The sequence below is a fragment of the Eschrichtius robustus genome, chromosome 6 (assembly GCF_028021215.1).
Source record: "Eschrichtius robustus isolate mEscRob2 chromosome 6, mEscRob2.pri, whole genome shotgun sequence".
Classification (NCBI taxonomy): domain Eukaryota; kingdom Metazoa; phylum Chordata; class Mammalia; order Artiodactyla; family Eschrichtiidae; genus Eschrichtius; species Eschrichtius robustus.
In genome coordinates, this window is record NC_090829.1 from 37,266,036 (window position 1) to 37,291,927 (window position 25,892).

The following is a 25,892-nucleotide window of genomic DNA, read 5'->3' on the forward strand; positions in this document are numbered from 1 at the left end:
CTACAGTGTCAGTTGTAACTTCTCTTTGATTTCTATTTTATTTATTTGAGTCCTCTCCCTTTTTTTCTTGATGAGTCTGGCTAACGGTTTATCAATTTTGTTTATCTTTTCAAAGATCCAACTTTTAGTTTTATTGATCTTTGCTATTGTTTTCTCCATTTCTATTTCATTTATTTCTCCTCTGATTTTTATGATTTCTTTCCTTCTACTAGTTTTGCGTTTTGTTCATTCTTCTTTCTCTAGTTGCTTTAGGTGTAAGGTTATGTTGTTTATTTGAGATATTTCTTGTTTCTTGAGGTAAGATTGTATTGCTATAAACATCCCTCTTAGAACTGCTTTTGCTGCATCCCATAGGTCTTGGGTTATCATGTTTTCATTGTCATTTGTTTCTAGGTATTTTTTGATTTCTTTAGTGATCTCCTGGTTATTTAGTAGCGTATTGTTTAGCCTCCATGTGTTTGTGTTTTTTACAGTTTTTTTCCTGTAATTGATTTCTAATCTCAGAGCGTTGTGGTCAGAAAAGATGCTTGATATGATTTCAATTTTCTTAAATTTACTGAGGCTTGTTTTGTGAATCAAGATGTGATCTACCTTGGAAAATGTTCTGCGTGCACTTGAGAAGAAAGTATTTTCTGTTGCTTTCAGATGGAATGTCCTATAAATATTAATTGTCTGGTCTAATGTGTCATTGAAATCTTCTGTTTCCGTATTTATTTTCTGTCTGGATGATCTGTCCATTGGTGTAGGTGGGGTGTTAAAGTCCACCATTATTGTGTTACTGTCAATTTCCCTTTTTATGGCTGTTAGCATTTGCCTTATGTATTGAGGTGCTCCTATGTTGGGTGCATAAATATTTACAATTGTTATATCTTCTTGGATTGATCCCTTGATCATTATGTAGTGTCCCTCCTTGTCTCTTGTAATAGTCTTTATTTTAAAGTCTATTTTGTCTGATATGAGAATTGCTACTCCAGCTTTCTTTTGATTTCCATTTGCATGGAATATCTTTTTCCATCCCCTCACTTTCAGTCTGTATGTGTCCCTAGGTCTGAAGTGGGTCTCTTATAGACAGCATATATATGGGTCTTGTTTTTGTATCCATTCAGCCAGTTTCTGTCTTTTGGTTGGAGCATTTAATCCATTTGCATTTAAGGTAATAATTGATATGTATGTTCCTATTACCATTTTCTTAATTGTTTTGGGTTTTTTTTTTGTAGGTCTTTTTCTTCTCTTGTGTTTCCCACCTAGAGAAGTTCCTTTAGCATTTGTTATAATGCTGGTTTGGTGGTGCTGAATTCTCTTAGCTTTTGCTTCTCTGTAAAGCTTTTGATTTCTCCGTTGAATCTGAATGAGATCCCTGCTGGGTAGAGTAATCTTGGTTGTAGGTTTTTCCCTTTCATCACTTAAAATATGTCCTGCTACTCCCTTCTGGCCTGCAGAGTCCAAAGACCTACCTAGAGGTATTGGAGGGCCTCCTGGGGAGGTGGGGATTGGCTCTGGGCACTGTGGGACCAGCTCAGACAATGCCCTGCCCCAACTCCCACGTGTACTTGTCCCCAAAGTCCACTGCTGCTAAGGCTAGACCAATTTCAATTGTGGGAACACTCATTGTCTATTCAGGTATTCCTCAGACGCAGGATTTACCAAGCCGATCTCAGGGATTTAGTCAGCAGCTTGTGCACCTTCACGGAAAGATTTCCATTCCTTTTTCTTAGTCTCCCTGCCCCTGGGGCTCAGCTTTGGTTTTGGGCCCATCTCTGCATGTGCATCACTCTCAGGCGTCTGTTCCCTGCCCAGGTGAGAGGGAGCGAAAGCAGTGGCTGATTAGGGCACACTTACTCCTTCCGCCTGGGGAGGGGTACAGCAGCCACAACTGGGGTGTGTGCAAGTTGCCTGTGGCGGCAGGGACCAGCAGGCAATTGCAACAGACTGTGGCATGCTCGGTCTGGTGGGAGTCCCTCCCAGTGCCCACAGAGGAAAGGGCTGGCGTGTGGGGGGCAGTGGCAGCCCCACCCCTTGCACACCTCTCAACAATGGTGCCTCGTTTCCTCGGCAGATCACGCTTCCTCTAGGGGCATTCCCAGCCATGGAGCCCCTCACTCCCGTCCCCTCTGTTGTATTCACACAGCCAATAGCATTCATCTCCCCAGATCCTCTCTCTTAACCTCTCACTTTAGTACTCAGCCCCCACCAGCATTGGCAGATTTCCATCTCATGCAGGGGCACTCAGGACCCCAGAGCCTATGCGGGCGGAGGAAGCCTTGGCTTGAGGGATAGGCGAACTACCCAGATGGGAGCCCTTTCCAGTCCCCATGGAGGCCGAAGAAGCTGGCGGGTGGGGAAAGGGGTTGTAATAGCGGCCCCGCCCCTTGGGCACCACTCAACAATGATGCCTTGCTTCTATGGTGTTCTGGGCTTTTTTCCACAAACTTCCCCGGTTGTGCAGTCCCTTATTCCTGTAGCTTCAGGCTGTCTTTATACAGCCAACAGCTGTCCCCTCCCTGCGTCCACACTCCAAACCCCACTTTCCAGCACCCAGCCCCCCTCAGCAACAGGTGACTCACGACTCAGGCTGGGGTGTGCAGAGCTGCAGCGTAGACTATGCACGCAGTTCTTACTTTGTCCTGCCTTCCACAGGCCATCCACTGCATTCTCCTTTGATCCCCTGAAGGTCTCCTTCTGTCCCAGCTGACTTCCCCACCGTGAGGGATTTTCTGAGTGCGGGCACCTCCCCTCACCTTCAGCTTCCCACCAGGGTTGCTGGTCCCTTTTTTGACTCCTCTTTTCTTTTTTTTCTTCTTTCTTTCGTCCTACCGAGTTGTGAGGGGATTTTTCTTGTGCTTTTAGGTGTCCGAAGTCTTCCCCTAATGCTCAGCAGGTGCTCTGTGAGAAGTGTTCCATTTATAGATGTATTCTTGATATACTTGTGAGGGGTGACAAATTCTGCATCCTCCTATTCCGCCATCTTGCCTCCTTCTTCCATTTACAAGTATCACAAAAGATTGGCTGTATTCCTCATGTCTTATTAAGGAATGTTTAATACAAATTTCATTTAACCCCACAATGTACTATATAAGGTTAAAATCCTTCTAATATTTCTGGACTTTTTTCCCTATTTATCAACCTTAGATGTACTTACATGTAATGAGACTGTCTAGGTGTTTTTTTTAATTCTAATTTTATTTAATTTTTATTTTTATAAATTTTTATTGAAGTATAACATATATAAGAGAAAAATACACAAATAATACATGTACAACTACATTAAATTTCACAAAGTGAATTTCCCATTAATCAGCATCCAGATCATGAAACTGAAGATTAACATCCCCCTAGAAGCTCTCTTGTACTTATCTTACTGTCACCCACCCAAAGGAAATTACTATCTTGAATTATAACACCATAGATTAATTTTGCCTATTTTTGAACTTTATGTAAATGGAATCATATGGTGCGTATTCTTTTGTCTGGTTTACTTCACTTAGCATTATGTTTGCAAGAAGCATTCATCTTGCTATGGGTAGCTGCTGTTCGTTCACTCTTATTGCTGTTCAGTTTTCCATGGTATGAATATACCACAATGGGTTTATCTATTCTACTGTGGTTGAGCATTTGGCTGTTTCCAATTTGGGGCTATTAAAATCAGTGCTGCCATGAACATTTGTGTGCCTGTCTTTGGTACATATTTGAGTACATTCTTCTGTTGGGTATGTACCAGGTGTGGAAATTCTGGGTCATGGCATTATGCATATGGCCAGGCTTAGTAGATCCTACTATTTATTCAAAGTAGTTGTGTTAATTTACATTCCCAGTAGGAGTGTTTGAAAACTCTTGTTGATCTGTAAATTACAACTTGCTTTTCTTTTTTCTTCTTTTTAGGTCTTAGTATTCTTTCCATGCCAGGACATAGAGATCTACTTCATTCTTTTTATATATATATATATATGGTATTCCATAGGAATATAGGTTACTTAAGGTTTCTCTAATGTTGACCATGAAGGTGTTTTCTTTTATTTTTGCTATATAAAAATGCATAACTTCCAAAATTTAAAGTATACCCACCTTTTTACACCATAGTTTATAACAGATACATTTGACATGTACAAATTATTCATTAAATATGTACAAGTGATTTTTTAAACTTTTTATTTTGAAATAATTTTAGATTTATAGAAAGTTGCAAAAAGAGTACGGAGAGTTCCCATATACCCAGCTTCCCCTAATGCTAACAACTTTCATAACTATGGTACAATTATAAAAACTAAGAAATTAACATTGGTATAATACTGTTAACTAACCTACAGACTTTATTTGATTTTATCAGTTTTTTCACTGACATCTTTTTTTTTTTCCAGTCCAGGATTCAATCTGGGATCACTGATTGCATTTAGACCTCATATCTTTTTAGTCTCCTTTGATCTGTGACAGTTCCTCAATCTTTCTTTGTCTTTCATGACTCGAGGTTTTTGAAGAGAACTGGTCAGTTATTTTGTAGAATCCCCTCAATTTGGGTTTGTTTGATGTTTACCCATAATTTTATAGAGATGTTCATTTTTGGCAAGAATACCACAGAAGTGATATGTCCTTCTCAGTGTATCATGTCAGAGTGTATGTGATGTCAATATGTCTTGATACAGATGATGTTAAACCTTGATCACTTGGCTAAGGTGATGTATGCCAGGTTTCTCCACTGTAAAATTATTATTTTTCCCTTTACAATTAATAAATATCTTGGGGTAGAAACTTTGAGAATATTCAAATATTCTGTTTCTCCTCAAACTTTCACCTACTTTTTAGCATAGATTTTGCTTGCAACAGTTATTACTGTGCTCTTCTAACAATTTTTTCTTTTTCTCATTCCTTCTATGTTTATTAACTGGAATTTCTCTGTAAGGAACAGCTGTTCCTTCTCTCCCATTTGTTTAACTATTCAGTTATTTGTTAATGTCAGTATGGACTCATTCACTTTTATTTTGTGGGTTATAATCCAATACTACAGTTATTTATTTTGTTGCTCAGTTGTTCCAGTTTGGCCATTAGGAGCTCTTTGAGGTGGCAGCTGTGCCCTTTCAACATGCCTCTGTCTTCCTTTGAACTCTTCCTTACTTTCTGGCATCATAAAATGTTCTAGGCTCATCTTAAATTTTTCCTGCCCCACCCCTGGAATCAACCAGTTCTCTAAGATCTCCTGATGTCTTTTACTGGAGAATAGTATTTAGAAACCAAGATATTGGCTTTGGGTGTGCTCATTGCTACTGGGGTTGCCTTGCTTCTGAACATTCATTGTTTTTTGTCATTTGTGCTTTCCTCCTGGATTGTGACATTCAGAGTACACATTCATTGTTTTTTTTAAAGTAAATATTTAAAGCTATAAATTTTCTTCTAAATACTATGATAAATAGAGCTTCCATTACCATTTATTTCTAAATAGCTTATAACTCGACTTCTATTTCCTCTTTGGCCCAAGGTTTATCAGATGTATGTCGAAGTTTCCATGTATGTGGTTTTTGACTACCGTTTGTTGTCGATTTTCATGTTATTTTATTGTGGACAATGAATGTGGGTGTAATATATTTTTCTTTTTATGAATATATTAAAATGTCAGTTGTGGCTGATTACGTGGTCAATTTTTGTGGTTATACCATGTGTTTGGAAGAAACGATTATTAGATATAAGTTCCGATTATGGCCATACGTTAAGCTTGTTAATTATGTTATTCAAATCCTCAGTATCTTTACCTATTTTTCATGTCATTGTGACCATTTCTGTGAGAAATGTGTTAATACCTTTTATTATGATTATTAATTTGTTCTTATTGGATTTTTAACAGATTTTTCCTTTATATAATTTGAGGCTACGTTTTGAGTATACAAAGGCTCATAATTAGTATTTTTCGTGGTAAATTGGGCTTTTTATCAAAATAAAAGTGTTGTTCCATTTAATGTCTTGCTAGTTATTAGCATTAATATATATCTTTTATTGTTTTAAAGCATCTGTCCAGTATATATTTTCTTAACCTTTTTTCTACATTCCTCTGTTAAATATTTTTTAAAGGTGTGACTCCTGAAAACAAATTCAGCTGATTTTTTTCCTCTTAGTATGCTTAGAGAAATACTTTCAGGGTACAAAGTGGGACTGGAAATAGTACGATTCATGAAAAATATTTTAAAGGTGCATTTAGGCTTTTCAGAACTTCTTCCCAGTCTAACTTCCCAAAGGCTGATAATTACTCTTCCCTGACTCGGGCAGATGGCACAGGTACTATCAAAACAGCTAGTTCCTCACCTGATTTCCCCACAGTGAAGCCCATCATTTAACAACTGCTGTACACACACACACACACACACACACACACGCACACACACGCACAAGCTTACAGACAGCATTTCAGTACCTCATTCATTCATTTTTCTAAACAGAACATAGTATAATAAATACCCATTTACACAGATTCAAAAATTACCAAGTTTTTGTTATATGTGTTTCATCAGTTCCTATTCTTGTTTGCTGAAGTAATTCAAGGCAGATCCAAGACTCCATACTGTTTTCATCCCTGCTTACTTCAGTTTGTTTTTTTTTTTTAAATAAATGTATTTATTTATTTTTGGCTGCGCTGGGTCTTTGTTGCTGCTCATGGGCCTTCTCTAGTTGTGAGAGCGGGGGCTACCCTTCATTGCGGTGCACGGGCTTCTCATTGTGGTGTCTTCTCTTTGTTGTGGAGCACAGGCTCTAGGCACGTGGGCTTCAGTACTTGTGGCTCGCAGGCTCAGTAGTTGTGGCTCACGGGCTCTTGAGCACAAGCTCAGTAGTTGTGGCGCACAGGCTTAGTTGCTCCATGGCATGTGGGATCTTCCCAGACCAGGGCTTGAACCCGTGTCCCCTGCATTGGCAGGTGGATTCTTAACCACTGCGCCACCAGGGAAGTCCCTACTTCAGTTTGACATGCCATTTTCTTATATAACAACAGTATTATTAGCCCTAAATTAGCAACAGTTCCTCAGTATTATCTAATTCCCAGTCCATAATCAAATTTCCTCAATTCTTGAAAAAGAAGTATATTTTTTTACAGTTTATTTGTTTGAATCTGATTCTGTACAAGGTCCATGTATCCCATTTGACTGTCACTTGTCTTCTCTTTTATCTTGAAAATTCTCTCCCTCCTTTTCTCCCTTTGTCATCATTAACTTGTAGAAACTGGACCAAATATCCTTTTAAGTGCCTCATTCTTAAATATGAATAGACAATAAAGGATCTCCAGACTTTTGAGAGATGCCTCACATGTGAAAGACAAAAAGTAAAGAAAGAAAAAAACAAACCCAAAGGAAACAGAAACAATGCAGTGAGCTGAAGAAAACTTTAAAAACACATTATAATTGATAACCTCAAAAAAATAAACAGAATAAATGGTATCAATGAAACAAAAACAAGGTGCAGTAAAAAGAGGACCTTTTGGAGAATAAGAATTCTTGGTAATTAAAATATGATAGCAGAAATTAAAAATTTCATAGGCAGGATGGAAGATAATGAAAGTAGAACAAAATGTCAAAAGTGGTATGATGGCAAAGAAAGGGTAAGAAAATTAGAAGATCTCTCTGGGAAGCCCCACATTCAAAAAAATAGAAAGATGCTCCAGAAAGAAAACAGAGAAAATGGAGGGGAAGGAATCTTTCTCCTCTTCCTAGGGAAAAATTCCTGGAATTCAAAGACTTCCATTTCCAAAGGAATTATTCACCATGCGCCCAGTACAGAGAATGACAAAAGACTAACATGAAGATATATTGTGATCAAATTTAAGAATACAAAGTGAAAAGAGAAACTTTTAAACCTTCTGAACTGGGGTGGAGACAGGGTGGGGAGCACCTACCATGTACCACACAAAGCAGTAGGACTTAGAATGTCATTGGACTTCTCAGAAGCAACATTAAGAGTTAGGAAACAGTAGAACAAAGCCCTAATTTTCTGATGAAGATTACTTTCCTCATCTATGATTCTACATCCAGCCAAACTCTTCAGTCTGAGATCAAATAAAGATATTTTCAGATTATCAAGGTCTCAGATTTACCTCTCATGCACAAAAAGCTCTTGGAGGATTTACTCCACCAAAAGGAGTAAACCAAGGAGGAGGAAGACTTTAGAACCAGGATACAGGAGATCTGACATGAAAGGAAGCTGAAATGATAAGGAAGGAAAGTCCCAGAATGACAGTTGTATAGTCAAACCAGAGCATAATGAGACTAGAGCAGGGGGGTGGAGAGCTCTAGGAAGGCTGCCTCTGGAAAAGAAATGATATGGAAGGATTATTTGCTGTGCTGAAAGTATCGAGAGAGGAGGATTACACCTCTGTAAGATTCAGAAGAAGTGATAGGCACACAAAAAAACTAAGAAGGAAGAAAAAGAGATGTTTTTTAATCCAGGGACAACAAAAAGTTGTACAAAAAAAGAAATGTGATCATGGCATAACATGTAGCCCATAGTGAATAATATCAACACTGGATAAAAAGATTGATTTAACTATATTGGGAGGATGAGGGGAGGAAGGCTCTGTGTGTGTGCATGTGTGTGCGTGTGTGTGTGTATGTCTGTATAGATGTGTAGATATGTATAGGAGGGTTAATTCTTATTACAATTGTGTTAGAGACTGCAAGGTACTTATCCCAACATACATTCTTCTTTTTTCCTTAGAAATAGAACTATGGATATATCTGGGGGTTAATCTTTCCAGTTAAAAGACTACATTTCTCAGCTTAACTTGCAGCTAGGTACAGCCAGGTATCTAGGTTCAGCAGAAGTATACAGTGGTACTTCCAGGAAATCTCCTTGAAAGGGACAGAGGAGTCTTCTACTGCTGATGGTCTGGAATGGGAAAGTGATAGTTGGCATTTCTGCCATTATCATAGACCATGAGAATAATGGACACACACCAAAGATAGTAGACCACAGAGTTGGAAGGATCCTGGGGCCCTGATGACACTCTAAAGCTATCATATCAGCATTGGACTGGCTACCAATACATTTGTTTTATGCAAGATAATATATTGATACCTTTGTATATCTAAGTCATCATATTCAGGTCTCAGTTATATTAAGTAGCAGAACCAGATTTAACTGATTTATTCACTAGACAATATCTAAAATGAAATTTAAGAAATAACAGTATAAGCATGTTATTTAATAATACAGAGTTAAATACTAGAAGAAAAAAAGTTGAAAGTAGTTATTTTGGGCAGTGAGAATTGGGGTAAAATCAAATGGTTACTATTTTTTCATATAACTTTTAGAAATATTTGACATTTTAAGTTATGTACATGTATTACTTTGATAAAAGTTAAATTATTTGTTCAGGTACATTTTAATTAGTATTACAAGTAAAAATACACATTCATTGCAAAAATTCAAACAATACAAAAGATATAAATTTATGCTTCCCTTCAATATTTGTTGCCTTTTCCCTGCCTGAGAGTTCCACTCTTCTCCCCAGGGAAAATGGCTATTTGGTATGTGTCTCTCTGTACTTTTTTCTGTACATTCATTTAGCATATAAGAGAAGCATAGTTTTTTTTCTTGTTTTTTTTTAACATCTTTATTGGAGTATAGTTGCTTTAAAATGTTGTGTTAGTTTCTGCTGTATAACAAAGTGAATCAGCTACATGTATACATATATCCCCATATCCCCTCCCTCTTGCGCCTCCCTCCCACCCTCCCTATCCCACCCCTCTAGGTGGTCACAAAGCACCAAGCTGATCTCCCTGTGTTATGCAGCTGCTTCCCACTAGCTATCTATTTTACATTTTGTAATGTATATATGTCAATGTTACTCTCTCACTTCGTCCCAGCTTACCCTTCCCCCTCCCCGTGTCCTCAAGTCCATTCTGTACGTCTGCATCTTTATTACTGTCCTGCCCCTAGGTTCATCAGAACCATTTTTTTTTAAAGATTTCATATATATGTGTTAGCATACGGTATTTGTTTTTCTCTTTCTGACTTACTTCACTCTGTATGACAGACTCTCGGTCCATCCAACTCAGTACAAATAACTCAATTTCATTTCTTTTTATGGCTGAGTAATATTCCATTGTATATATGTGCCACATCTTTATCCATTCATCTGTCGATGGACACTTAGATTGCTTCCGTGTCCTGGCTATTGTAAATAGTGCTGCAATGAACACTGTGGTAGATGTCTCTTTTTGGTTTATGGTTTTCTCAGGGTATATGCCCAGTGGTGGTATTGCTGGGTCTTATGGTAGTTCTATTTTTAGTTTTTTAAGGAACCTCCATACTGTTCTCCATAGTGGCTGTATCAATTTACATTCCCACCAACAGTGCAAGAGGGTTCCCTTTTCTCCTCACCCTCTCCAGCATTTATTGTTTGTAGATTTTTTGATGATGGCCATCCTGACTGGTGAGAGGATGGCCTCATTGTGGTTTTGATTTGCATTTCTCTAATGATTAGTGATGTTGAGCATCCTTTCATGTGCTTGTTGGCAATCTGTATATCTTCTTTGGAGAAATGTCTATTTAGGTCTTCTGCCCATTTTTGGATTGGGTTGTTTGATTTATGATATTGAGCTGCATGAGCTGCTTGTATATTTTGGAGATTAATCCTTTGCAAATATTTTCTCCCATTCTGAAGGGTTGTCTTTTCCTCTTCTTTATGGTTTCCTTTGCTGTGCAAAAGCTTTTAAGTTTCATTAGGTCCCATTTGTTTATTTTTGTTTTTATTTCCATTTCTCTAGGAGGTGGGTCAGAAAGGATCTTGCTGTAATTTATGTCACACAGTGTTCTGCCTATGTTTTCCTCTAAGAGTTTTATAGTGTGTGGCCTTACATTTAGGACTTTAATCCATTTTGAGTTTATTTTTTGTGTATGGTGTTCCGAAGTGTTCTAATTTCATTCTTTTACTTGTAGCTGCCCAGTTTTCCCAGCGCCACTTATTGAAGAGGTTGTCTTTTCTCCATTGTATATTCTTGCCTCTTTTATCAAAGATAAGGTGACCATAGGTGCGTGGGTTTATATCTGGACTTTCTATCCTGTTCCATTGATCTATATTTCTGTTTTTGTGCTAGTACCATACTGTCTTGATTACTGTAGCTTTGTAGTATAGTCTGAAGTCAGGGAGCCTGATTCCTCCAGCTCCATTTTTCTTTCTCAAGTTTGCTTTGGCTATTTGGGGTCTTTTGTGTTTCCATACAAATTTTGAAATTTTTTGTTCTAATTCTGTGAAAACTGCCATCGGTAGTTTGATAGGGATTGCATGGAATCTGTAGATTGCTTGGGTAGTATAGTCATTTTCACAATGTTGATTCTTCCAATCCAAGAACATGGTATATTTCGCTATCTGTTTTTATCTTCTTTAATTTCTTTCATCAGTGTCTTATAGTTTTCTGCATACAGGTCTTTTGTCTCCCTAGGTAGGTTTATTCCTAGGTATTTTATTCTTTTTGTTGCAATGGTAAATGGGAGTGTTTCCTTAATTTCTCTTTCACATTTTTCATCATTGGTGTATAGGAATGCAAGAGATTTCTGTGCATTAATTTTGTATCCTGCTACTTTACCAAATTCATTTATTAGCTCTAGTAGTTTTCTGGTAGCGTCTTTAGGATTCTCTATATATAGTGTCATGTCCTCTGCAAACAGTGACAGCTTTACTTCTTCTTTTCTGATTTGGATTCCTTTTATTTCTTTTTCTTCTCTGATTGCTGTGGCTAAAACTTCCAAAAGTATGTTAAATAACAGTGGTGAGAGTGAGCAGCCTTTTCTTGTTCCTGATCTTAGTGGAAATGGTTTCAGTTTTTCACCATTGAGAATGATGTTGGCTGTGGGTTTGTCATATATGGCCTTTATTATGTTGAGGTAAGTTCCCTCTGTGACTACTTTCTGGAGAGTTTCATCATAAATGGGTGTTGAATTTTGTTGAAAGCTTTTTTGCATCTATTGAGATGATCATATGGTTTTTATCCTTCAATTTGTTAATATGGTGTATCACATTGATTGATTGATTTGTGTGTATTGAAGAATCCTTGCATTCCTGGGATAAATCCCACTTGATCATGGTGTATGATGCTTTTAATGTGCTGTTGGATTCTATTTGCTAGTATTTTATTGAGGATTTTTGCATCTATGTTCATCAGTGATATTGACCTGTAGTTTTCTTTTTTTGTGACATCTTTGTCTGGTTTTGGTATCAGGGTGATGGTGGCCTCATAGAATGAATTTGGGAGTGTTCCACCCTCTGCTATATTTTGTAAGAGTTTGAGAAGGATAGGTGTTAGCTGTTCTCTAAATGTTTGATAGAATTCACCTGTGAAGCCATCTGATCCTGGGCTTTTGTCTGTTGGAAGAATTTTAATCACAGTTTCAATTGCATTACTTGTGATTAGTTGTTCATATTTTCTATTTCTTCCTGGTTTAGTCTTGGAAGGTTGTGCTTTTCTAAGAATTTGTCCATTTCTTCCAGGTTGTCCATTTGATTGGCATATAGTTGCTTGTAGTAATCTCTCATGATCTTCTGTATTTCTTCAGTGTCATTTGTTACTTCTCCTTTTTCATTTCTAATTCAGTTGATTTGAGTCTTCTCTCTTTTTTTCTTGATGAGTCTGGCTAATGGTTTATCAGTTTTGTTTATCTTCTCAAGGAACCAACTTTTAGTTTTATTGATCTTTGCTATTGTTTCTTTCATTTCTTTTTCATTTATTTCTGATCTGATCTTTATGATTTCTTTCCTTCTGCTAACTTTGGGGTTTTTTTGTTGTTCTTTCTCTAATTGCTTTAGGTGTAAGGTTAGGTTACTTGAGATGTTTCTTCTTTCTTGAGGTAAGATTGTATTGCTGTAAACTTCCCTCTTAGAACTGCTTTTGCTGCATCCCATAGGTTTTGGGTCATTGTGTTTTCATTGTCATTTGTTTCTAGGTATTTTTTGATTTCTTCAGTGATATCTTGGTTATTTAGTAGCGTATCATTTAGCTTCCAAGTGTTTGTATTTTTTACAGTTTTTTTCCTGTCTCATAGCATTGTGGTTGGAAAAGGTACTTGATACAATTTGAAGTTTCTTAAATTCACTGAGGCTTGATTTGTGACCCACAATATGATCTACCCTGGAGAATGTTCCATGAGCATTTGAGAAGAAAGTGTATTTTGTTGTTTTTGGATGGAATGTCCTATAAATATTAATTAAGTCCATCTTGTCTAATGTGTTATTTAAAGCTTGTGTTTCCTTATTTATTTTCATTTTGGATTTTTTGTCCATTGGCAAAAGTGGGGTGTTAAAGTCCCCTACTATTACTGTGTTACTGTTGATTTCCCCTTTTGTGGTTGTGAGCATTTGCCATATATATTGAGGTGCTCCTATGTTGGGTGCATAAATATTTACAATCGTTATATCTTCTTCTTGGATTGATCCCTTGATCATTATGTAGTGTCCTTCTTTGTTTCTTGTAATTTTATTTTAAAGTCTATTTTGTCTAATATGAGAATTGCTACTCCAGCTTTCTTTTGATTTCCATTTGCATGGAATATCTTTTTCCATCCCCTCACTTTCAGTCTGTATGTGTCCCTAGGTCTGAAGTGGGTCTCTTGTAGACAGCATATATATGGGTCTTGTTTTTGTATCCATTCAGTCAGTCTGTGTCTTTTCATTGGAGCATTTAATCCATTTGCATTTAAGGTAATTATCGATATGTATGTTCCTATTACCATTTTCATAATTGTTTTGGATTTGTTTTTGTAGGTCTTTTCCTTCTCTTGTGTTTCCTGCCTAGCAAAGTTCATTTAGCATTTGTTGTAAAGCTGGTTTGGTGGTGCTGAACTCTCTCAGCTTTTGCTTGTCTGTAAAGGTTTTAATTTCTCTGTCACATCTGAATGAGATCCTTGCTGGGTAGAGTAATCTTGGTTGTAGGTTTTTCTCCTTCATCACTTTAAGTATATCCTGCCACTCCCTTCTGGCTTGCAGAGTTTCTGCTGAAAGATCAGCTGTTAACCTTATGGGGATTCCCTTGTATTTTATTTGTTGCTTTTCCCTTGCTGCTTTTAATGTTTTTCCTTTGTATTTAATTTTTGATCGTTTGATTAATATGTGTCTTGGCATGTTTCTCCTTGAATTTATCCTGTGTGGGACTCTCTTTGCTTCCTGGACTTGATTGACTATTTCCTTTCCCATATTAGGGAAATTTTCAACTATAATCTCTTCAAATATTTTATCAGACCCAGGTCTTCTTCTGGGACCCCTATAATTTGAATGTTGGCATGTTTAATGTTGTCCCAGAGGTCTCTGAGACTGCCCTCAATTCTTTTCATTCTTTTTTATTTATTCTGCTCTTCGGTGTTTATTTCCACTATTTTATCTTCCAGGTCACTTATCCATTCTTCTGCCTCAGTTTTTCTGCTATTGATTCCCTGTAAAGAATTTTTAATTTCATTTATTGTGGTGTTCATCATTGTTGTTTGCTCTTTAGTTCTTCTAAGTCCTTGTTAAACGTTTCTTGTATTTTTTCCATTCTATTTCCAAGATTTTGGATCATCTTTACTATCATTACTCTGAATTCTTTTTCAGGTAGACTGCCTATTTCCTCTTCATTTGTTAGGTCTGGTGGGTTTTTACCTTGCTCCTTCATCTGCTGCATATTTCTCTGTCTTCTCATTTTGTTTAACTTACTGTGTTTGGGATCTCCTTTTCGCAGGCTGCAAGTTCATAGCTCCCGTTGTTTTTGGTGTCTGCCCCCAGTGGGTGAGGTTGGTTCAGTGGCTTGTGTAGGCTTTCTGGTGGTGGGGCCTGGTGCCTGTGTTCTGGTGGGTGGGGCTGGATCTTGTCTTTCTGGTGGGCAGGCTGTGTCCGGTTTTGTGTTTTGGGGTGTCTGTGAACTTAGTGTGATTTTAGGCAGCCTCTCTGCTGATGGGTGGGGTTGTGTTCCTGTCTTGCTAGTTGTTTGGCATGGGGCATCCAGCACTGGAGCTTGCTGGCCGTTGGGTGGAGCTGGGTCTTAGCATTGAGACGGAGATCTCTGGGAGAGCTCTCGCCGATTGGTATTATGTGGAGCTGGGGCATCTCTCTGGTGGTCCAACGTCCTGGACTTGGCTCTCCCACCTCGGAGGCTCAGGCTTCACACCCAGCCAGAGCACCAAGACCCTGTCAGCCACATGGCTCAGAAGAAAAGGAAAAAAAAAAGGGAAGAAAAAAAAATAATAAAATTTAAAAAATTATAAAATAAAGAAATAATAAAATAAAAAAAGAGAGCAACCAAACCAGTAAACAAATCCACCAGTGATAGCAAGCACTAAAAACTAAACTAAGATAAACATAAAAATCAGAAACAAATCAGTCGCAGACAGCAAACCCCTAGTCTACAGTTGCTCCCAAAGTCCACTGCCTCAATTTTGGGAATATTCATTGTCTATTCAGGTATTCCACAGATGCAGGGTTCATCTAGTTGATTGTGGGAATGTAATCTGCTGCTCCTGAGGCTGCTGGGAGAGATTTCCCTTTCTCTTCTTTGTTCGCACAGCTCCTGGGGTTCAGCTTTGGTTTTGGCCCCACCTCTGTGTGTAGGTCTCCCTCAGGCGTCTGTTCCCCACCCAGACAGGAGGGGGTTAAAGCAGCGGCTGATTAGGGCTCTTTTGCTGTCTCAGGCCGGGGAGAGGGAGGGGTATGGTAGTCATAATTGGAATGCGATGGGAGCCTGCAGCGGCGGGAGCCTGCAGTGGCAGAGGCCAGCATGACATTACAACAGCCTGATGTGCTCTGTGTGTTCTCCCGGGGAAGTTGTCCCTGGATCCGGGGACAGTGGCAGTGGTGTGCTGCACAGGCTCCTGTGGGGTTGGGGGGTGGTATGGGTAGTGACCTGTGTTTGCACATAGGATTCTCGGTGGCAGCGGCAGCAGCGTTAGCATTTCATGCCTGTCTCTGTGGTCTGAGCTGCTAGCCACAGCTCATGCCCATCTCTGGAGCTTGCTTAGGTGGTGCTCTGTCTCCTGTGGGCACATATGTAAGGAATCCCCTCTCCTCACACACTCCGAAACAATAGTCTCTTTCCTCTTCGGCAGGTCCAGACTTTTTCCCTGACTCCCTCCCAGCTAGTTTTAGCGCACTAGCCCCCTTCAGTCTGTCTTCACGCAGCCAACCCCAGTCCTCTCCCTGGGATCTGACGTCCGAAGCCCAAGCCTCAGCTCCCAGCCCCCACCCGCCCCGGCGGGTGAGGAGAAAATTGTCTCAGGCTGGTGAATGCTGGTCGGCACTGATCCTCTGTGCAGGAATCTCTCCACTTTGCCCTCTGCACCCCTGTTGCTGTGCTCTCCTCCATGGCTCCAAAGCTTCCCCCCTGCCCACCTCCCATCTCTACCAGTGAAGGGGCTTCCTAGTGTGTGGAAACTTTTCCTCTTTTACAGCTCCCTCCCAGAGGTGCAGGTCCTGTCCCTATTCTTTTGTCTCTGTGTTTTCTGTTTTCTTTTGCCCTACCCAGGTACGTGGGGATTTTCTTGCCTTTTGGGAAGTCTGAGGTCTTCTGCCAGCATTCAGTAGGTGTTCTGTAAGAGTTGTTCCACATGTAGATGTATTTTTTTTTCACACACATACACTGTATTTTATTTTTACAAGAGATAAATAGACTGACACCAAGCATTGTAAATGGATGACCACAACAAAAGCAACAATGATTGCAGTTACCAAACACGAAACACACTCATACTATGTCATAATATTGATATTCAGTCCAGTAGTCCTCCACTGTAACAGCCCCTTTACTTTGCAGTGAAAATTGATTTGTATATTCTTTGCTTCTGAGTCCTTGTGGGATTTTTTTTTTAATTCAAACAGAAAGTCACAAAAATTATAATCATCCTCATCAGTTCACTCAGTCCCATGTAATTAATTTTTTTTTTCATCTTGATCTTTTGTTAGCACTTTTATGAGTTCATCAGTTTTTCATTAGAGTTCTGAAAATGCTTATTCATTCAGTTCAGCAGTACAATCAGTTACCAGAAACCTGTACTTGTCAGAGTCTTTTCCATGAATTCCTTGAAGATAAAACCCTTTTATAGGAACATATTTGCAAAAGCATCAGAGTACACCCAGAACTGTCTGTAAATGACAAAACACTTAAAAGTGACCACGGTTAAAGGCTTGATGAAAGTTCATAATGATGCAATTGACAAGGAAATTTAGTTATTGCTGAGATATACATTTTAAAGTAATAACTAGAATTATGACTTATAACATTATACCAGAACATATAAGATTTTTAGAAATTTCATGTAATGTCTGAAACATTTATATTAACATATTTCCATACAAATAACCCAATGAAACTTTAGTATTAGTTGTTTTGTTTGTTTTTTTATACTGCAGGTTTTTATTAGTCATCAATTTTATACATATCAGTGTATACATGTCAATCCCAATCGCCCAATTCATGTAGATGTATTTTTGATGTAATTGTGGGGAGGAAGGTGATCTCCACGTCTTACTTCTCTGCCATCTTGAAGGTCCCCCCCCCATAGTTTTCTTTTATTTTTATTAAAAATGGATTTCAAATTTTAAAAAAATTTTATTGGAATATAGTTGATTTACTATGTTGTGTTAGTTTCAGGTGTACAGCAAAGTGAATCAGTTATACATATACATATATCCACTCTATTTTTAGATTTTTTTCCCATAGCCCATTACAGAGTACTGAGTAGAGCTCCCTGTGCTGTACAGTAGGTTCTTATTAATTATCTATTTTATATGTAGTAGTGTGTATATGTCAATCCCAATCTCCCAGTTTATCCCTCCCCTTCCTTATCTGCTGGTAACCATAAGTTTGTTTTCTATTGATACATCTGTGACTCTACTTCTGTTTTGTAACTACGTTCATTTGTACCCTTTTTTTAGATTCCACATATAAGCAGTATCATATGATATTTGTCTTTTCTGTGTCTGACTTACTTCACTCAGTATGACAATCTCTAGGTCCATCCATGTTGCTGCAAATGGCATTATTTTGTTCTTTTTATGGCTGAGTAATATTCCATTGTATATATGTACCACATCTTCTTTATCCATACCTCTGTTGATGGACATTTAGTTTGCTTCCATGTCCTGGCTATTGTAAATAGTGCTGCAATGAAAAAAGTGGATTTAAATTTTGATAAAGTACTCATGAGGAAATATTTAGGCTTATAATGGTTGTTATTTGTTTATATTTTTAGAATTCGAGATGCAAGCATGCAGTTTAAAAGTCACCAAAATGATTTTCAGAGAGTACAGAAAGAATTGAGTCAGTTGCAACATGAGTTAAAAATTAAACAAAGACAATCACAAATCTTCAGGTAAGATTATCTTTAAAGAATTGAAAATTATAGTATTGAAAATATACACTCATTTAATACTAACTTTATAAACATTCAAACACGTTTTAGTAATATAGTTTCTATATTTATATAGTTTAATATTATAGTGTTGTTGAAAAAAATGGAAACACTTCACTTTTTTTTAAACTATTATCTCAGCTAAATAGTTTTGCCAATAACATTTAAATTAGGCAAACACGTTGTTCTGATTTTGCAGTGACATTTAGAATGAAAGCACAATAACTAATTCATTTTCCTCTTGGCCAGTATTTCTTGGTATACTTGATCTCCTGACTGACAGTCCAGTGACATGAAAAGAATAGAATGGGGAAACTTTCTAATTGGATAGTAATAGACCTCCTAAATTTAGAAATTTCCAATATAAATGGTGTTAAATCTGCTTTTATATAATCTTTGAAGGCTTTATAATAACTAAAGGTAAAGCCCAATGTTCTAAAGAAAATAGGAAGTACTTTTTAAAAATGGAATTGAATATATTGAGAATATCAGAAAGAATGATTAATTTTTAAATTGAGTAACTTTTAGCTCTTAGAAAAGGGAAATAAGTTAAATGAACATTATAAATAGACACAGGTTCAGGATGACTAAAAAAAATATGCAGGGTAAATACTTTTAATGTTCTTATGTTTTCCAATCTACTTATTATTATTGGGAATATTGTTCTGTTAAAAAAATTATCTGGGCTAATAATTTTTTTATGCAATATCTGGTGATAACCTGTTAGCCATCTAACCTTTCATTAATGCCTTGCACATAACTGATGCTAAATAAATAATTTTTGAATGAATGAATGAGTCTACTCACAAAACAGATGACAATTTTTGTCATCAGAAATCTTCTCTGTCCTTTCCTAGAAATCTAGTATTGAACCAGCAGGATATCACCCAGGTGACCCCAACTCTCCATTTTAGTCAGGACCATCAGTATTCAATCTTGGCCCCAACAATAGCTTTGGCTCAGGTCCACTCGGGAAGTCCCATTTATTTTATCCAGATATGCCATTATGGATGGCAGGATTGACTAAATTTTAAAGGTTAGACTAGGACTAGATTAGACAATTAATGCTGCTTCAGGATATTATGGACTGATAAAGTCAGTCTTTATTATTCACATTTTACATGTAATTTGTAGTATTTTAAATTCTTGAGGAAATTTATACACATTTAAATGTTATTTTTATTCTGTGTTGTAATTTTGTCATCATTTTGCATTATACTTTTACTGCTTATTTTTTCAAATGTTTCCAAAAGATCTGTGATTTTTGTTTACTTTTAGATAAAAGACCACAAATTGGGAGTTTTGGGATCTGATTTATATAAAAAAGTAACACTTACTAGAAATTTTAGAAGTAACCATTTAACTAGACAGTATAAATAAAAGTTTGTGACAGATGAATAAAAATAATTACAGGTTTTATTAATACTCTCACTAGTAGGTACATTGCATGGGAAAAGGCAGTCTGGTGAAAATAAAATCAAACCAAAAGTTGTAGAGTTCAGTGATTTTGTTGCATTACAAAAAGCTCATTTTAAACTAGTTTACTGATTATTTAAAAAAAATACCTACCAGAACGTAAAACTTCGAGTTTGCTGTGGATAAAGAAAAGGAGCTTATAATCTTCTCTCTTAAAGTGGTAAAGAAAAGAAGCTTGAGCTTTAGCTACTCAGATGTAATCATCTTTATTTATGGAGTCCAAAAGGAACTTTCAAGAGGTCAATGCACTATGTCTTTGAGTCACTTTGCTCTTTTAAAATTATTCTCTCATTTGTTTAATTGCAATAGGGCTTAATCACCTAGCCTCCAGCAAAGTGTTCTTCATGCTTTGTATTTTCCCTGACCTCATTTCCAACCTGTCTCTCGCAAGGGGGTGATGAGGAGTAGCTGTGGTATGCCTCAGTTGGCTCAGCACAACTGCTATTCAGAATAAAGTGTCTTTTGAGAATGGAAATTAACTTTTGAAAACCTATAAAATAGATACTAAAAAACAATATGGAATATAGGTATACTTCACTTTATGTAAAGTTGTGTATAACTCCAATATTCCAAATCAGTCCATATTTGAAATATTTTGGTAGTGCTTACTTTTATAGGATTCCTATTGTGAAGCTTTCATAAATTATTTGAAATATAGTTATCCTTTAATTTTTCTTGTTTGTAAATCCAGACTCTGTCATCTCTGAAATTTTCAAGCCAGCTCCCCAAATCTCTCACTTTCACACCAACTCTTCAGCCACATTATGGCTTCTAGTTTTGTTTTTTGTTTTTTGTTTTCTGATTTTCCCAACCATTTCCTGGCCTTTGTTTTCTAGCCTTGATCCCATAATCAGCTCATGTCTTTTTTAAACAACTTTAGTGAGATATAAGTTACATACTACAAAATCCACCCCTTTTAAGTAGACAATGTAATGATTTTTAGTAAACTTACTGAGTTGTGCAACTATTACCACATCCAATATTAGAACATTTGAGTCATCCTGAGAAGATCCTCATGCCATTTGCAATCTCTGTCTTCACCACCATTCCTAGGCAATTGCTTATCTTCTTTCTGTTTCTATAGATTTGTATTTCTCTGGACAATTCAAATATATGGAATCCTACAATATGTGGTCTTTTATATCTGACATCTTTCAATAATGTTTTTGATGTTTATCCATGTTGTATCATGCATCAGTACTTTGTTCCTTTTTATTGCTAAATAGTGTTCCATTGTCTGAACATACATTTTATTTATGCATTTATTAATTGAAGGACATTTGGATTGTTTCTGCTTGTTGGCACTTATGAATAATGCTGCTATAAACATTCACATGTAAGTCTTTGTGTGGATGTACGTTTCATTTCTTTTGAGTAGATACCTAAGTGTAGAATTACTGAATCATATGGTAAATTGATATTTAACCTTTAAGAAACTGCAAAACTCTTTTGCAAAGTGGCTGCACTATTTTACATTCCTACCAGGAATGAGGATTCTACTTTCACTGTGTTCTTGACAACATTTCTTATTGTCTTGTCTTTTTTTTTATAGTAGCCATTCTAGAGGCTGTGAAATGGTACCTCATTGTGCTTTGATTTGTGTTTCCCAAATGACTAATGGTGTTGAACATCTTTTCATGTGCTTATGAACCATTTTTATGGTTATTTGGTGAAATATCTATTAAAATATTTTTTTCTATTTTTCATTGGTTTGTTTTCTTGTTATCAGATTATAAGAGTTCTTTGTATGTTCTGGGTACGAGTCTTTTATTTGAAATATGATTTGCAAATATTTTCTCCCAGTCTGTGGCAAGTCTTTTCGTTTTTTTAATTGTGTCTTTTCGAAGAACAAAAGTTATTATTTTTAGTGAAATACAGTTTAATCAATGTTTTCTTTTAGGGATTGTGCTTCTGGTAATGTATCTAAGAACTCTGCCTAACCAAAGGTCACAAAGATATTTTCCAGTAGTTTCTTCTAAAGGTTTTATAGTTTTAGCTCTTACATTTAGGTCTGTGATCCATTTTAACTCTTGTGAATGATGTAAAGTAAGGATCTAAATTCATCTTTTTTTTAATGTGAATATTCAGTTATTCCAGCACCGTTTGTTAAAAAGACTATTCTTTCCCTATTGAGTTGCCTTGGTCCCTTTACCTAAAATCAATTCACCATGAATGGAAGGAATTATTTTTGGACTCTCTATTCTATTTTATTCATCTATTGATGTATATCTATTCTTAATGTCAGTACCACACTCTCTTGAATATTATAATTTTTAGTGAATTTTGAGATCAAGAAATGTAAGCCCTTAACATTTCTTTGTTTTCAAGATTGTTTTGGCTATTCTGGGAACCTTGTATTTCCATATAAATTTTAGGAAAGTCTTGTCAATTTCTGAAAAAATAGCCTACTGGGATTTTGATAGGTATGGCATTAAACCTATAGATCAATTTGGGGAGAATTGCCATTTTTAAAATGTTGAATTTTTCAATCCAAGAATCCATATATCTTTCCACTGAGATCTTTAGTTCTCTCAGAAATGTTTTGTTTTTAGTATACAAGTCTTGCACTCCTTTTATTAAGTTTATTTCTAAATATTTTATTCTTTTTGATGTTATGACCAGTGGGATTTTTTTCTTAACTTTATTTTTGGGATTCATCATTGCTAGTAAACAGATTGGTTTTTGCACATGGTTTATGTATCCTGTGATCTTGATGAACCCATTTATTCTAGTATTTGTGTGTGTGTGTGTGTGTGTGTGTGTGTGTGTGTGTGTGTATTCTTTAGGATTTTCTTCATAGAGTATGTTTCTGCATAGAGGAGTTTACCAATACTCCAGCTACTTTTACCTCTGCTTATTTACCCTTAAAACCCTCAGTTTTTATACCCACTTACAGGTTGTTAAACACCAGGCCCTCAATTTCTTCAATACTATTCTAAATCCTCAATATTCTGCTTAAAATTCTTTGTGCTACTCATCTCTCACCAGCTGTGTGTCTTGCCTTGTATTTCACAAAGAGAGTTAAAGTTATCAACACAGGTGTATTTCCTGTGAGTCAAATGATACTTAAGTTTCAGAACCCCGCACTCAGGACCCCCTTCCAAGCTTCTGGGAGGGCCCCTGGCAAAAGTAAGACGGTTTTAAATTATAATTGTAAAAATTCTGTCTCTTTGCACTCTGATTTCCCTTCTCCTACTTCTGATGTCAGTATGCCTTTGGAGTAGTCACTGGCATTTGGGGAATCTGAGAAAGTTGTTTTGGGAATATACATTATAACTGCCATTTGGAAAGACATTTTAGACTGCTTCAATTACACAAGCAAGACATTGCAGACTAAAAATAGGGATGTGTATGAATTTTTTTGAATTAATGGAGTAAAAGCAATAAAGATGAACAATTTAAACAATAGAAATTATTCTGTCATAAAAAACAAATTATAACATTTTTTCAGATTACATCATATGAGATACATTTTCAATAAAATCTCTTGGATTATTTTGTAATCCATTCAATGAAGAGGAGTTAATTATTTGAATACATTGGAGAAAGATTTAAGTTTCTTGCTGATTTGACCAAAGCTGCTGACATCACTGAATATAACATAAATATCATAGTATACCACTTCAAGGACATCTGAGATAAGCTGGTTCATGAGTTTCATCATTTCAAAGACAATTTAAGATGTCATTTTCCAAGAAAACTTGAAATGCCAAAAATTTTATCATATATGAAAAATTTTTATAAGGATTTTCCCAAATTTGACAATGCTTAATATTTACATGATATTACCAATAATGGGCTGTGAAGCTAAAAGAATCTTTCTAAACTACCACGGATAATAAAACTAATGGCCTTGCTAGATGAAAGGCTGTATAATTTTTATATTCTCTCCACACAAAGTATTATTATAAAATGGTTCTCATATGAAAAGTGCTTGTAAAGCATGTAGCCAAAAATTGTAGACAAAAAAAGTATTGTAGAGCTGTTACTTATTAAAAAGTTACATTGTTTTTCTGTATTTTGTGATATTGATGAGATTTATTAACTTTTACAATTTTATTTGTAATGATTTTTCTCAATCTATAAGTGCACATTTTTAAACCTAATTTTGTAGTCATCTTTTACAAGAAAGCCATCCCTCTATCCACACCAATCATATAAGATCTAGGCCGCACAAAATGTGATGGATCTGCTCTTCGCTAAGAGGCTTGATTTTTCTGTTTCCTGCCTTTTTTCCCTACAGAAGCACATGCATCCGTATCTGGTCTTTCTTCTATTAAATATCCCTTTAGGCCTTGACCCCCATGTACATGACTTGCTCCCAGCAGCTGCCTTACATTGGGCCCATTAGGCCTTTAACCTTGACTTAGTTCATAGTTCTTGTCTCTGTCTTACCACTTCCTGGCTTCGCATTCAAACTTCCCATCCTCACCATTGCTCCCCTTTGCTTTAGTTATCTGTTGGACTCTTTATTTGATTTTTTTTTTGGCTTTTTTTTAATTGAAGTATAGTTGATTTACAATGTTGTGTTAATTTCTGCTGTACAGCAAAGTGATTCAGTTATACATGTTATATACATTCATTTTTATATTCTTTTCCATTATGGTTTATCTCAGGATATTGAATATAGTTCCTGTGCTATACAGTAGGACCTTGTTGTTTATCCATTCTATATGTAATAGTTTGCATCTGCTAACCTCAACCTCCCAATCCATCCCTCCCTCACCCCCACCCCTTTCTTTGATTTTTTTTTTTTTTTTGAAATCAACATCTCTCTTAGCTCCCTGGTCTGCATGCTGATTGAGGATTCCCTGTGGCTTTTGGTCACTCAGGTGGACCTTATTAATTAACCACACAGAATGACACCACCCTTCTTCTTCCCGGCAAAGGCTAATCTTTCAGCCTTTGTTTTACATCTGTCCTTTCTTTCTAGCTCTTTGCACAAGAAATGATCACATCTCTTGCCTGTGTTTTTTAGCCTCTGTGACTACACTCATACTGTCTGCTCAGCTCTGTAAACACTCAGGTGTCTCCCATCCTAACAAACCATTCTACTGTGTATCTTCCGTTTTCTCTCCTTGCTGCCTCAATCAAGGTTCTTGATTGCTGGTACCACATAACTATTTTCTCACTTCTGCTTTACTGCTCAGTCTTTTCCTACCTGAAGCCTCTCTCTGAGGTCACCAAAGACCTCCTTAATACCGGATGTAATGGACTCTGTTCAGCCTCTGTCTGAGGCCTTAGGCACTGACCACTACTCTCTACTTTAAATTCTCTTATCCCCTGGCTTTTCCGATGTTATCTTTTTGGCTTTTCTTCTAACTCACTGGTTGCTCCTCTGTCATCTCCTTTGAGGGTTTCTTTTCTGATTTATTCCCATAAATATTAGTGTTGTACAGTATTTTATCCTCAGTATTTCTTACTTCTTTATTCCTCCAACAGAGTGATCTGTTTTTTTCACTCATTCATTCATTCATTCATCAATATGTGTTGAGTACATACTATGTGGTAGGTACTGTGCTAGGTGCAAGGGAGACTCTGATGAACAAGACAGATACAGTCTCTGCATAATAGATCTTAGTCTACTTAGGTAGATAAATATTAACCAAATAATTAACTCCCATGGCTTCAGTCATCATCTTTTTGCTGATAACACTCATATCCTTGTCTGCATCTTGCTTGATTATTAGGTAAATGATACCCAGGACATCTGAAGTAATAAAAATCATTGAGATGGTAAAAAACATGTGGTTACTTTGAGCTGTGGCATTTGATGTAGGAAAAGCACTGGATCAGTCACTTAAAAAGGTTTCATTTATTATTACCCCAGGTTTTACACTGCCTGTAGGACTATAGCACAGGAAGAATGCTGTCTACAAATCTGAGATTCTCTTTTAGGCTCAGTGACTAAGTCACTTTTTAATTTTTAAAATTTATTTTATTTATTTTTTTTGGCTGCATTAGGTCTTCATTGCTGCAGGCGGGCTTTCTCTAGTTGTGGCGAGCGGGGGCTACTCTTCATTGCGGTTTTCGGGCTTCTCATTACGGTGGTTTCTCTTGTTGCGGAGCACGGGCTCTAG

General features: G+C 36.7%; 1 protein-coding gene across 1 annotated transcript in view; it reads left to right on the plus strand.

The window, feature by feature from the left end:
- Nucleotides 1-25,892, plus strand: part of LEKR1 (leucine, glutamate and lysine rich 1) — a 262,025-nt gene that overhangs the window by 101,337 nt on the left and 134,796 nt on the right. Inside the window, exon 7 of the mRNA XM_068546148.1 lies at nt 18,178-18,297. Coding sequence (XP_068402249.1) covers nt 18,178-18,297 — 120 coding nt within the window. The remainder of the gene's footprint in view (nt 1-18,177; nt 18,298-25,892) is intronic.